This window comes from Theropithecus gelada, chromosome 2, assembly GCF_003255815.1.
Source record: "Theropithecus gelada isolate Dixy chromosome 2, Tgel_1.0, whole genome shotgun sequence".
Lineage (NCBI taxonomy): Eukaryota > Metazoa > Chordata > Mammalia > Primates > Cercopithecidae > Theropithecus > Theropithecus gelada.
In genome coordinates, this window is record NC_037669.1 from 42,390,820 (window position 1) to 42,403,991 (window position 13,172).

Here is a 13,172-nt window from a genome sequence, read left to right on the forward strand (position 1 = left end):
GAGCCCAGGAGCTCAAGACCAGATTGGGTGACATAGTAAGACCACTTTTCTACAAAAAATTTAAAAATTAGCCAGGCATGGTAGCACGTGCCTGTAGTGCCTGCTAATCAAGAGGCTGGAGTGGGAGGATCATATGAGCCCAGGAGTTCAAGGCTACAGTGAGCTATGATTGTGCCACTGCACTCCAGCCTGGGCAACAGAGCAAGACCTCATCTGTTTAAAAAAAAAAGAGACAGAAAGAGAGAAGACAAAGAATTTGCCTTAAATACACTGCATTTGAGATGACGGTCAGAGATCCAAGTGGAAATGAGAGAGGATTGGCTAAGAAGATAGGACTTCACAGAAGTTGTAAGAACAGTTGTGTTCTTGAAGGGAGAGAGGTGAGAGAGCAGCAAGGACCCCACACTGAAACTAGAGGGTTGCTTACCTTTAAGGAGCAGAGGGAAGAATAAGTGCCAATAAAAGGAAACACCAAAGCTAGGTAGTGGGGTAAACATGTTTCTTTTTTTTTTTTTTTTTTTTTTGAGATAGTTTCACTCTTGTTACCCAGGTTGGAGTGTAATGGTGTGATCTCGGCTCACCGCAGCCTCCGCCTCCTAGGTTCAAGTGATTCTCCTGCCTCAGTCTCCCTAGTAGCTGGGATTACAGGCATGCACCACCAAACCCAGCTAATTTTGTATTTTTAGTACAGACAGGGTTTCTCCATGTTGGTCAGGCTAGTCTCGAACTCCCCACCTCAGGTAATCCACCCATCTCAGCCTCCCAGAGTGCTGGGATTACAGGTGTGAGCCACCACGCCCAGCCGTCTATAATGACATGTTTTACTAGTTCAGAGGTAGACAATCTGTAAAAATTAAACTTCACCAAGTTAGAACACCACTACATTATACAGCACCTAGCCCTGCGTCTTACATTGTAGATACTAAACAGATGTTGTTGAATGAATGAATAAATGAATGAACTGTAGGACATATCTAAGATATTAACTTACCTTATGTATCTCCAAATCTGTGGGAAAGATCACAAACTTTACAGTTAACTGGTGTTTTACATGGTCTTTGGCAAATGTTAAAACTTCATCAAACAAAATCTCTGCTGCTGTTTCCTTCTTTATATCCATGTTTCCAGTCCCAAGGGCAGGAAAGGAAATGGAAGTTATATTTTGCTTAATGCATTTTTCCAAACACTCCTTCACTGCATGTTTTAATGTCTGTAGGAAAACACAATTTTAAGATGAGCATTTGAGTCAAGAACAAGACTCCACTTACCCCTTGATCCTGCCCCTATTTTACAATGTCCACCTCCACTCTCCCTCAGGGTTCGTGTCCCTGCCTCCTCACAGGACAGGAAAGGTCCCACTCCAGAGGGAACCCACTATGGCTATAAGGTTAGGTGGTGAGAAACTGAAGCAATAGAGTGGCCATCTTGTGCTATTCAGGACATGTGGGCACTAGAATTTCTCCCAGTTTATGTAGCCTTGCCCATCCCCCCAGGTCAGAGAGCCAACCATCAGTTTACCCCATTCACCTACCCCTTCCAGGTCAATGTAAAGAGGACTGAATTTTCATAAAGGATATCGAGATTAAAATAAGAAAGCAGCGCTTACTCAATGTCATTAAGATCTATTATGTCATTCCTCTTGGAGAAATGCTAATATTTTTGGCAGATTTAAACTTCTACCAACTGTTAACATCAAAATAATACAGGAATGTTGCCCATGGAAGGACTTTGGAAAACTGAGGGATAGAGGGAGACTAGAGGACCAATTTGGGATTAGAGAGCTCTCAAGAGGGAACCAGAAATGGTGAAGAAGAAAGATAGACAAAGGCAGAGAAGGGGATTAAGTTTCCCTCTTTTCACCATCTGAGTGGGTTCCTCCTATTCTTTAGTGACTATTTTATTCTATTTTATTATTTTATTTTATTTTATTTTTGAGACAGAGTCTCACTCTGTCATCCAGGCTAGAGTGCAGTGCTGCGATCTCGGCTCACTGCGACCTCTGCCTCCTGAGTTCATTAATGCTTGTATTTTATGTGCCTCAGTGGAGAGCGGGCTAGACAGCCACGGGTGGAAGAGACCTCAGGTAATAGATTTGACTGGAATGATGCTGGAGGTGGAACCCCAGCTGCTCCAGGAATATAACACACGGAGGGACATGAGAGACTGAATCCCTTGCCTACTTAGGAAAAGGCGGACGAGGTCACTGGGTATGTTGGGGTGAACCAGTGTTCAGACTGAGGGAGTACTAGTTTCAGTGTCTATCTGCAGTATGCTTATTTAAATTTAGACATGGGTTAGGCAACATTTTAAACTTCTTTGTTGTTTAGTTTGTTTTTTGAGACAGTCTCTGTCACCCAGGCTAGAGTGCAGCAGTGTGATCACAGCTCACTGCAGCCTCAATCTCCTGGGCTCAAGTGATCCTCCTACCTCAGCCTCCTGAGTAGCTGGGACTACATGTGTACACCACTACACCTGGCTAATTTTTTTTTTTTTTTTTTTTTGGTAGAGATGGGGGTCTTGCTGTGTTGCTCAGGCTGGTCTCAAACTCCTAGGCTCAAGTGATCCTCCCACTTTGGTCTCCCAAAGCACTGGATTCACAGGCATAAGGCACTGCACCAGACCTAAATCAAACTTCTTAAGATAACTTACGGCAACTGTACCTGTTCAGTATTTCTGGTATTCACAGGTGTGCTAAAAAATGAAGACTATACCACTTGACAAAATATTTCATGAATGTAATGAAATGATGGAAATTTGTTAAAAAAAAAAAAAAGACTATATAGACTATGGAGCTAAATAAAGACATTTATTTTAAACTTACCTGAGGTTTAGGAAATTCTGAATGCCACAGTACATGGTATATATATTGGCAGGACAAATTAAATCCTCTTGTGACCAGTACTAACTGGGACGGTTGAAACTGTTTAGCCTTTGTGGCAAGAAATTCCGATTGCATTTCAACTCCTGCTTGTTGTAGAATTGACTTTGCCACAGGTCCAACTGTAATATCACGTGGGTCTACAGAATTAACAATTACATCTGCCTGAAAAGGGAAGAAAGGGTAGGATTCATTGTTAAATTCCTTCTTCTTAAATGAATAATTTAAATCTTTACTTCCCTGAAGAGCTTTGAAAAATACTCTTTGAAGACCCTAATTTCTTTTTTTTTTTTTTTTTTTTTTTTTGAGACGGAGTCTCGCTTTGTCGCCCAGGCTGAAGACCCTAATTTCTAAAAAATTTCATTATTAATATATAGAAACTCATATTTCCAAAGAGCGATCATTTGATTGCCATGATTGAAGCTGAATTACATAACTCAGAAATTACGAAAATGTATGGATGATATAATTTTCTTTCTTTTTTTTAATTTTTAATTTTTTTTTTTTGAGACGGAGTCTCGCTCTGTCACCCAGGCTGGAGTGCAGTGGCGCGGTCTCGGCTCACTGCAAGCTCCACCTCCCCAGGGTTCACGCCATTCTCCTGCCTCAGCCCTGAGTAGCTGGGACTACAGGCGCCCGCCACCATGCCTGGCTAATTTTTTGTGTTTTTAGTAGAGACGGGGTTTCACTATATTAGCCAGGATGTTCTCGATCTCCTGACCTCGTGATCCACCCGCCTTGGCCTCCCAAAGTGCTGGGATTACAGGTGTGAGTCACCGCACCCAGCCCGGCTGATGTAATTTTCATTGCAAACATCTGTTTGCCCCTTGCTGGATTACACTTCCCAGATGGCTAGATTCCGAGTATTCCCTGTGATTTGTTTTAAGCTCTGTGAATAAATGGTTTCATCTCTGCCTGACCACCATGACTTTTTGCTATTTCATCATGGGTTTTTGTTTTGTCTCATTTTAAATAGGAAATAAAATTTCTTGGGAAATTTCCATCTCCTAATGTTTTTATGGTTTAAAATATAACGAACTTAACATGGTTGAAGAAACTCCAAATGGGACAAAAAGGTATTCAATGAAAAGTAGGCCCTCTTCTTGGTCAGGTCCCCAGACCTCCTACTCACCCACCCATCTTATGTGTAACCAAGTTCTTCATCTCTCTCTTCAGAAATAGACTGTACATATACATGAGCTGTACTTTAGACAATATCATCTCCTAGTTAACCCTCAGAGCTGTGCTAAAAATGATAGTGTCCTTTCTTCCCCCATGCCCAAATTCCCCTAATCATTCTATTGACTTTGGCTCCCTTTCAGGGTAACTCAGGTACTTCTTCACTGATGAATGCATCACTTTGAAAGCACAATTAGAATTTGCAATTTGGGGGCACCAACACCCTTTAAAAATTGTAATGTTCCTAATGTTGCTGGCAATAAATACACATTAAAAAATTCAGTTAAAGGGATAAGTTAGTCAACTAGAATGCTTCCATTTTAATTTTAAATTTGTGTGTTAATGACTTCTCAAATATTTCATTTCATGAACTCCCCTAGTCTTCTCTCTAATTGTCTTATAGGCAATAAGTGTTTTTTGTTTGTTTGTTTGTTTGTTTGTTTGTTTTACCAATGTCTAAGTCTGTTTGATTGTGGTCATGGGAGTCTTAAGTGTGACATCACTGATTCAGAAGAAAAAAAAGAATATAGCCTTATATTCATTCTCACCCTCTGTTGTGGTGCCTTCTCCCTCCTACTCCCTCCACTTATTTATCATTAATTTGCTGAACCCTTAGATGCATGCCCAGACCAGGCCTTGGGGCTATAGGGATGAAGAGGCCAAGATCTCCATTTTTAAGGTGCTCTCCGTCTAGCAGGGGAGCTGCACTAACTCAGAAATACCTAGGTTCACCACTACCTTGACTCCTTCCCTCTCCCTGTTAGCGTCCTCGCCTTTGTGCCCAGTGACTCCCAGCTACACGCTTAGTTGCACCTTGTATTCTCCACAGCCCCTGGCAGAGTTACATTCTGTGTATAAACACACAGACTATGACTTAGAGCTCCTCCCGTGTCTCCTGACTCTAGTCAAGCCCATTATTTTCTGTCAATTCCTCTGCATCTCTCTGATCAAGTCACTCTGACCACCCAGAAAGCTTCCCCTCCTGCCAATCATAACCACTGAAACTTGAGATCAGATTCAAAACTCATACCTTCTGAAGCAATCTTTCTTGGCCCACTATACTCCACTCTTGTCACAAATTTACATACTCTTAAGTATTATTTTTGTTTACTATTGATAGGTTGCTTCAGAAATGTTGAGATGGTTTTTCTCCCCAGAGAGATTTTTCAAATAAAGAATATTTTTACAGTGAAGAATAAAGTGTCTGACTTTAGGTTCCTTGGGATCAAAGGTTATTCTAATTCCTCAGGGTGCCTAAGATAATAGCAATAGCAATAATAATGATAAATACTTCTTACATATCAAGCACTACTCTAAGCATTTTATGTGTATTGATCCCAGCTCTAAGATACAAATGCTATTATTATCCTCATTGTACAAATGAGGAAACTGAAGAACTAAAGATAAAGTAACTTGCTTTGGGTTACCCAGTTAAAAAAATAGCAAAGCTGGTATTCAAATCCAGATGGCCTGGCCCTGAATGCTGTATTATTATTATTATTATTTTTAGAGACAAAGTCAAAGTCTTGCTCTGTTGCCCTGGCAGGAATCACTATAGCCTTGAACTCATGGGCTCAGGTGAGCCTCCTGCCTTAGTCTCCCAAAGTAGTTGGGACTATAGATGTGCATCAACATGCCCTGATAATTTTTTTTTTTTTTTGAGAGACAGGGTCTTGCTACGTTCCTCAGGCTGGTCTTGAACACCTGGGCTCAAGTGATCCTCCCGTCTCGACCTCCCAAAGTGCTGGGATTATAGGCATGAGTCACCATGACCAGCCTATTGTAAAAAAACTTAAAATAAAAATTTTTAAAGAGATGGGGTCTGGCTGTTTCCTAGGCTGGCCTCCAACTCCTGGGCTCAAATGGTCCTCCAACCTCAGGCTCTCAAGTGGCTGAGTTACAGGCATGTACCACTGCATCTGGCTCATATTCTTAATCCAAACAAGATGGTTTCTCCGTAGTGTTGCGTAGTGTACACTTAAAAATTATTTAACTTTCAAGGATCACCTGTGCCAGTTTGAGAGAATAGAAACAAAGACTTACTGTCTGTCGTTCAATGTGGCCCTGGACAATCTGGAGAGTCAGGTTGTTTACGACCATTGCATTGAAAGAAGGGGTGGTTTCTTGTCCCAGCTCATTCTTCCCTAGGATTAATTCTGAAGCAGCTTTAAAGGCAGCAACAGTAGGGTCCTCATTGCTCACCAGGTGAATTTCTTTCAAATTACTCATCATTGGCTTCCTTTGCAAATGAACCTGGATAGTGTCTACAATAGTCTTTGTACACAAAATCAGAGGGAACTGAAAAATCCCAGAGCTCAAGGCTGGAATTGCTACTGTCTTAATGTGAATATTTATATAGAAGACATAATCCAGAATACTTACAATGGCCTTCTGCAACTTTCTAATACATCCCTGTGTATCCCATTCCATCCACCGAGGCCCAACAGCATGGATGATCTGTTTGCAGGGAAGCCTCCCAGCTCCCGTGACAGCTATCTCACCAGCTAATACTTTACCAAATTTGGCAACCCACTGTTTGCTTTCTTCTTGGATTTCAAATCCACCAGCTTTCACCAGGGCCAGGGCCAGGCCTCCTCCATGTAGAAGATCTTCATTGGCTGCATTCACCACAGCATCAACAGCATGTGTGGTGAGGTCATCTTTCCAGACTGATAACTCTACCCTAGGAGTCAGCATTTTTCTGAACACTTGCAGAGATTTGCTGTTGCCTTCCTGAACTGGAGAGACCAAGGTAGAGATACAGCCAAACTTATTCTGGAGAACTTCACACAGCTGACGCTCATTATTTTTAAAAATTTTGAAGTCATTGTGGTTAATTGGAATTCGCCAACTATACTTGTCTCCAACAGCATCAGTTCCTGGAAAAGAAGAGAAGATAAAAAAAAAAAAAAAAAAAAAGAAAGAAAAAAAAATCACAGTTTGAAAGGTTGTAATCCCACTTCATACCAGGAGACTGTGTTTCCTATGTGCAAAAGAGAGATGAACTTCATCTATTGTCCTTTGTGATTCTTCTTCTCAACTAGACATATAATCAGACCAAGGACATCTAAGAGTTTTCAATGGGTCACCCATAAAGTGCATACTCTTGTGTCTGACATATATTAAGTACTCCATAAGTGGTAGCTACTACGATGCAGTGATGATGGTAGGAAAACTATGTATATGGGGGCCATGAATTTTTAAAAATATATATAAAAGTGGAGAGCTTAGAAAGACCCATGCTTAGGGCACAGGTATTAGAAGGGACTTAATTATGAGCCAAAATAGGGGGAGGTTTTATAACTTTTTTGCTTTTGTCAGCATCTAAGTTTGTGTTTTCTTAAGAGCAGACCCTGAGACAAAGATTTGAATGTAAGTAGTTTATTTGGGAGGTGATCCTAGGAAATACTAGGGCCTTGGGGTGGGGAGGGCAGGGTGTGAAAGTAAGACAAATGAACAAAGCACGTGTAACTAGGCAGATGGAACTTAACTCCACTGGGAAATAGTGTAGATCTTGTGCCTCAGGGTTATATCACTGGTAGGGTAGTAACCACAGGAGCTGGGATATTTATTCAACTTCTTTTTTTTTTTTTTTTTTGAGACAGGGTCTCACTGTGTTGCTCAGGCTGCAGTGTAGTGATGCAATCTTGGCTCACTGCAACCTCTGCCTCCTATGCTCAAGCCATCCTCCCACCTCAGCCTCCTGAATAGCTGGGACTACAGGCTCACAGCATTCCACACCATCGTGTCCAGCTAATTTCCATATATTTTTTTTTTTTTTGTAGAGAGGGGGTTTCGCCGTATTGCCTAGGCTGGTCTCAAACTCCTGATTTCAAGCAATCTGCCCACCTGGGCCTACAAAAGTGCTCCAAAAGATTCAAGCAATCTGCCCACCCCACCTGGGTGACTCCAAAAAGGCAACCATGCCTGGCCTACCCGACTTCTACTGGTCATTGATTGAGGCAGTTCCCTGGTGAGCAGGAGTAGGGGAAGACATTGGACCAGCCAATGAGTGGAGCATTGATAATGTCTGCTTCAGTTCAGTAAATAATTCTTTATGATAGTCTAGTCTGGCACAATTTTGGTGAAATTAAAACTAATTGACTAAAAATTATTTACTGTATGTGGCAGACAAGAAGATATGCTACTCAGATCTCCCTGCAATTGGCTATGAAGTGGGAAATACAGTTAGCTGACAGCCTCCAGCTGCTAGCCCCTCAGGGTTCATCTCAGCTTTCAGCCAAGGTCATGCTATTCTCAGGGTAGCCTCCATCAGTAGCTGAGCAAGGCCATTTATGCCCAACGTGGGACACCTCTAACAGTCAATCTCAGGCTTGCAGAGACTGTCAGGTTCTTATTACAGTCTGATGGCTAGTCTGCTCAGTCCGGCTTCCTCTCTTTACCTTTCACAGTGAATTTTTTGCACTCCTAATTCCATCTCAAATTCTGCTTCCCAGAGGACCCAGCTTGGGACACTGTATTTCATGGTGTCTAAGACATTGTTGTTACAATGCCTCTGAGAAAGGGAAAAAAAATGCCAACTAAACTGGGGCATACCATCAATTGATAAAATGTATACTACCTTATTTCAATAATGTTAAAATGTGAAAAAAAATGTGCATGCTAAAATAGATAAAATGTGATAATTACTTTTATTTTGCATCAACTCCCATTTCTAATCTGAGTCTCCTAGAAGACCTCTTGTGGACTCAATTACCCAAACAAAGCCGGAATTGAGTAGTAAGGCCCTATTGGCCTGAGCTTTGGTTGAAAATCTTTAATGGGGCACCCCTGGAATTAGGCAAGAACTATTTAGCTTGTATAGCACTTGTTGAGCAAGGAGACAATCAGTTGGCCACCCCATCTGGCCAATTTCAGCTGTAGGCTCTCGTTAAAAGAGTCTCACATTTATGGGCAAAGGAGAGAAATGGTGGGGGCCCTAAGAGATCATGCCTGCTGATGCCACACCAACTCTGAAGCATGTGCGGGGGTCCCCACAAGGATCTGCAGTCACGCACCTGAGTACCTGTAGGGGAAACACTGTCCTTAAGTATTCCCCTTTCTCCACTGAGGAAAGATCTGAGCAAAGACTTTCTGAAACAAGTGTGAGAGCGAGGTAATCCTACCTGATTTTTCACTGTAAGCTGCTGCTCCGGCAACCTGTGAAAAATGAGAATGGCTTTCTTAAAAAATGGAAGTACAATGACTACAGCTTACTGATAACAAATACACCCTAGTAAACACAATGCAACGGAAATCCTGCTCAAAGCACTGCGTTTGGGAGGGAGGGGAGCATGTGTTTTTAAAAATTTGCATGTCCGAAACACTTAAAATACTAAATGTGCCAGCAAACATTGCCCTATGCCATTTCCCTAGGGGCCAATGCATTTCTTTTTTTAAATTTAATTTTTTTTTTTTTTTTTCAGGCGGAGTCTCACTCTGTCCCCCTGGCTGGAGTGCAGTGGCGCGATCTCGGCTCACTGCAAGCTCCGCCTGCCGGGTTCCCGTCATTCTCCTGCCTCAGCCTCCCGAGTAGCTGGGACTACAGGCGCCCGCCACCGCGCCCGGCTAATTTTTTGTATTTTTAGTAGAGACAGGGTTTCACCGTGGTCTCGATCTCCTGACCTTGTGATCCGCCCGCCTCGGCCTCCCAAAGTGCTGGGATTACAGGCGTGAGCCACCGCGCCCGGCTAAATTTAATTTTATTGTTTTTTGAGACAAGGTTTCACTCTGTCACCCAGGCTGGAGTGCAGTGGTGCAATCACAGTCCACTGCAGCCTTGAACTCCTGGGCTCAAGCAATCCTCCCATCTCAGTCTCCTGAATAGCTGGCACCACAGGCATGCATTACCATGCCCAGCTAATTGTTTTTACGTTTTTTAGAGATGAGCAGAGTCTTGCTATGTTGCCCAGGCTGGTCTTGAACTACTGGCTTCAAGCGATCCTCCTGGCCTCAGCCTCTGTAGTAACTGGGATTACAGGTGCTAGCCACTGCCAATGCATCTCAGTGCATCTCATTCTAATTCAGAATGAGATGAGGGTTAGAGATTAACACTTTAAAAGGCCCAAAAGTCACAGACCAAAATGACCCCAAACTCTCACATAGACTCCAATCTCCAAAGGCTCATGAGGTTTCTCTAGACAGAAGACCTGGGGACGTGAGCCTCATCAGCTCTGTCTCTCATCCACCAGCAAGGATCCACTTTCAATTGCTTTTGTCATGGCACAAGCCTTAATGTGAACTTTTCAAGTTTAGTAAGTGACTTCTAATCTGATCTTTCTCTATTCTCTATTCCCTTCTTTTCATTCATCCTCTATTACTCTCCTTACCCCAACCCGAAAAAGCAGAATCACTAAATGAGCTAAGAGAATTAAAAATATTCTGAAAAATCATCCAGCTTCAAGTTGACACTATTGATTAGATTAGCATATTACTGATTCCCCATTTCCCAAGAAGGGAGACAGGAGAAAACTTTACTGGGCTATTAAAAGCAGATGAGGATGTCGGGTATTAGTGAACACCCCAGATTTCTTGCTGTTATAGAAAGAAGTATTCATGTGCTGATCAAGGTTCATGACATATACACATTTATGCTTTTTACCATGGAAAAGTCCATCCTCCAGGTCCCCGGGGGAGTCTTTAAATGTTTATTCTCTTTTGCGCTTCAAAGCATAGACTGTAGTTTCCAGATACAGTGGTCCACTTCTAGGAATGAATTAGAAAAGATGCAATAAACATTAGCCAGAATCTTAGGAAACTCAGTAAGAATATACTGTAGGAGGACCAAACATGATTTCTGATTTTGAACAGTTCTTAATTTCCTTGATAACGATGTACACATTGTTTTGCTGTTGTTGTTACTGTTTACCTTCTACCTTTTCCAAGAAGGGTTCCAATGGAAATCATAATGCCAGTTCAGAGAAGGGAAAATGCTCTACGGCCTGGAACAGGGAAAGCTTTATGGAGGAGGTGAGACTACAGCCTGGAAATGAAGAATGCAGGAGGATTTTACATATTTAGAAGAAGAGGATGATAACAAAGTGGTGAGACTGAGAACAACATTCAAAGAACAGTAAGGAAGACCGAGCTTATGAGTGAATGAAGCCCCCTGGAGAGTGTCTGAAGAAAGAGGAAATGCCATTTTTGCCTGTGAGGGGTGTGTATCACTGAATTTGTGATACATATCCTTGACCTAATGATAGGGGCATATCTGGTTAAAAGTCAGAAAATCTCAGAAAAAAATACTTTGTAATGATTTTCCATCTAATAGGTAGGAATTAAAGATTATGAATTTTTAGAAGAGTGATGATGAAAATGCTTAAAGATACAGTTGCCCACACTTGTTGCTATATTTAGGCCGCTAAATGATTCTAACGTCTTTGCAATAGAAAAATTTTGTACAACCGTCTACAGCATCAGATCCCTATTCTTACTCATCAAGGGAAAGTAGCAGGTCTAGTACAATCCTTTGCATCCTAAAATGCAAAGACAAGATGCATTTTTTGCCTCCAGAGGGCACTGCTGTTTTCAAAAAAGAAGGATGACTTCATCTGCTTTGACCATGAGCTTTTGCTTTAAATGTTGCACCTGTTTCTGTCTTCAGGCCAGGTTTTACAGGCCTATGGATAGCCAAACAAGGAGCATAGTGCTCTAAGCATTCCATCTCTTCCATTTTAAAAACAGCATAACCACAAAAGCCTTCCTAACTTTCCATCACTGGTTCCTACTGTGTTTCCTTCTCTTCATAAGCAGTTAAACTTCCGGAATGAGTAATGGACTCTCCTGTCCACCTGCCCACTCAGCCTACTATAACCTGGCTCCCTGTCTCATTCCCAGGACCCTTTAGAAACTGCCAGTGGCCAGGCACGGCGGCTCACACTTGTGATCCCAGCACTTTGGGAGGCAGAGGCAGGCGGATTGCTTGAGCTCAGGAGTTCAAGACTAACCTGGGCAACATGGCAAGACCTCATCTCTACTAAAAATACAAAAAGTTAGCTGCACATGTTGGCACATGCCTATAGTCCCAGCTACTTGGGAGGCTGAGATGGGAGGATCACTTGGTGGGAAGCTGAGGCTGCAGTGAGCTGTGATCATGCCACTGCACTCCAACCTAGGCAACAGGAATGAGACCCTGTCTCAAAAAAAAGGAGAGAAACTGCTCATCAGAATCCCCCATGTGGTTAATGCCAATGGATTATCTTCTATCCATCTTTACTGGACCACTTTCTATAGTATTTCACTCTTTCATTCCTGAAATCCTGCTTTCTTGGCTTCTCCTATGCCATCTTCCCTTGGTTCTTTTATTACCCTTCACTTTACCTTTACAAGCCTTTTCCCTGCGTTCACTTCCACCATACCCCTCTTAATTGTTTGCTCCAGGATTCTGTCTAAGGCATTTTTCATCTCATTCTACATGCTCTGCAGGAGTGAACTCATCCACTCCCGCGGCATCAACTCACCAACTGCAAATATGACTCTAATATCTGCAGTTCTAGGCCATGGCTCTCCTGAGCCCCATTTTTCAACTCCACCTGGAGGTCTCACAGTCCCCTCAAATAAGCCTCTGCATATCTCCTGGTCTCCAATCCTCCATCCCACCCCCACCAAATCCATACTTTATCTCCTGGATTCTGCAGCTCAGTAAATGATAATACCATTTATGCACTCAAATCAGAAATCTAGCAACTTTCCCTCAGTCTTTTTTGTCTCATATCTGGGACCTGACAACCTAAATCACTTTCAAATATGCCCCTACCTTCCTCACCCACTGACACTGCTTCACCTCAGGGTCTCAGCACCTTTTGCCTGAGCTGTGGCAATATACTCTTTTCTTTTCTTTCCTTTCCTTTCTTTTTGTTTCTTTCTTTTTCTTTTCTTTTCTTTTTCTTTTTTTTTTTTAGACAGAGTCTCACTTTGTGGCCCAGGCTGTGGCGTGATCTTGGCTCACTGCAAACTCCACCTCCCGGGTTCATGCCATTCTCCTGCCTCAGTCTCCTGAGTAGCTGGGACTACAGGTGCCCGCCACCACGTCCAGTTAATTTTTTTTTTTTTTTTTGGTATTTTTTTTAGTAGAGCTGGGGTTTCACTGTGTTAGTCAGGATGGTCTCGATCTCCT

The 13,172-nt window shown here is 42.4% G+C and overlaps 1 protein-coding gene across 2 annotated transcripts in view; it reads right to left on the bottom strand.

Moving 5' to 3' along the window:
- PARP9 (poly(ADP-ribose) polymerase family member 9) overlaps positions 1–13,172 on the bottom strand; it is a 37,635-nt gene that overhangs the window by 21,891 nt on the left and 2,572 nt on the right. For both annotated transcript variants that reach the window (XM_025375475.1, XM_025375474.1), the window contains exons 2-6: positions 10,659–10,762; positions 9,184–9,217; positions 6,101–6,936; positions 2,822–3,043; positions 992–1,210 (exon numbers count right to left, since the gene is read on the bottom strand). In XM_025375475.1, coding sequence (XP_025231260.1) covers positions 992–1,210; positions 2,822–3,043; positions 6,101–6,936; positions 9,184–9,217; positions 10,659–10,673 — 1,326 coding nt within the window. In that variant the 5' untranslated portion in view covers positions 10,674–10,762. The remainder of the gene's footprint in view (positions 1–991; positions 1,211–2,821; positions 3,044–6,100; positions 6,937–9,183; positions 9,218–10,658; positions 10,763–13,172) is intronic.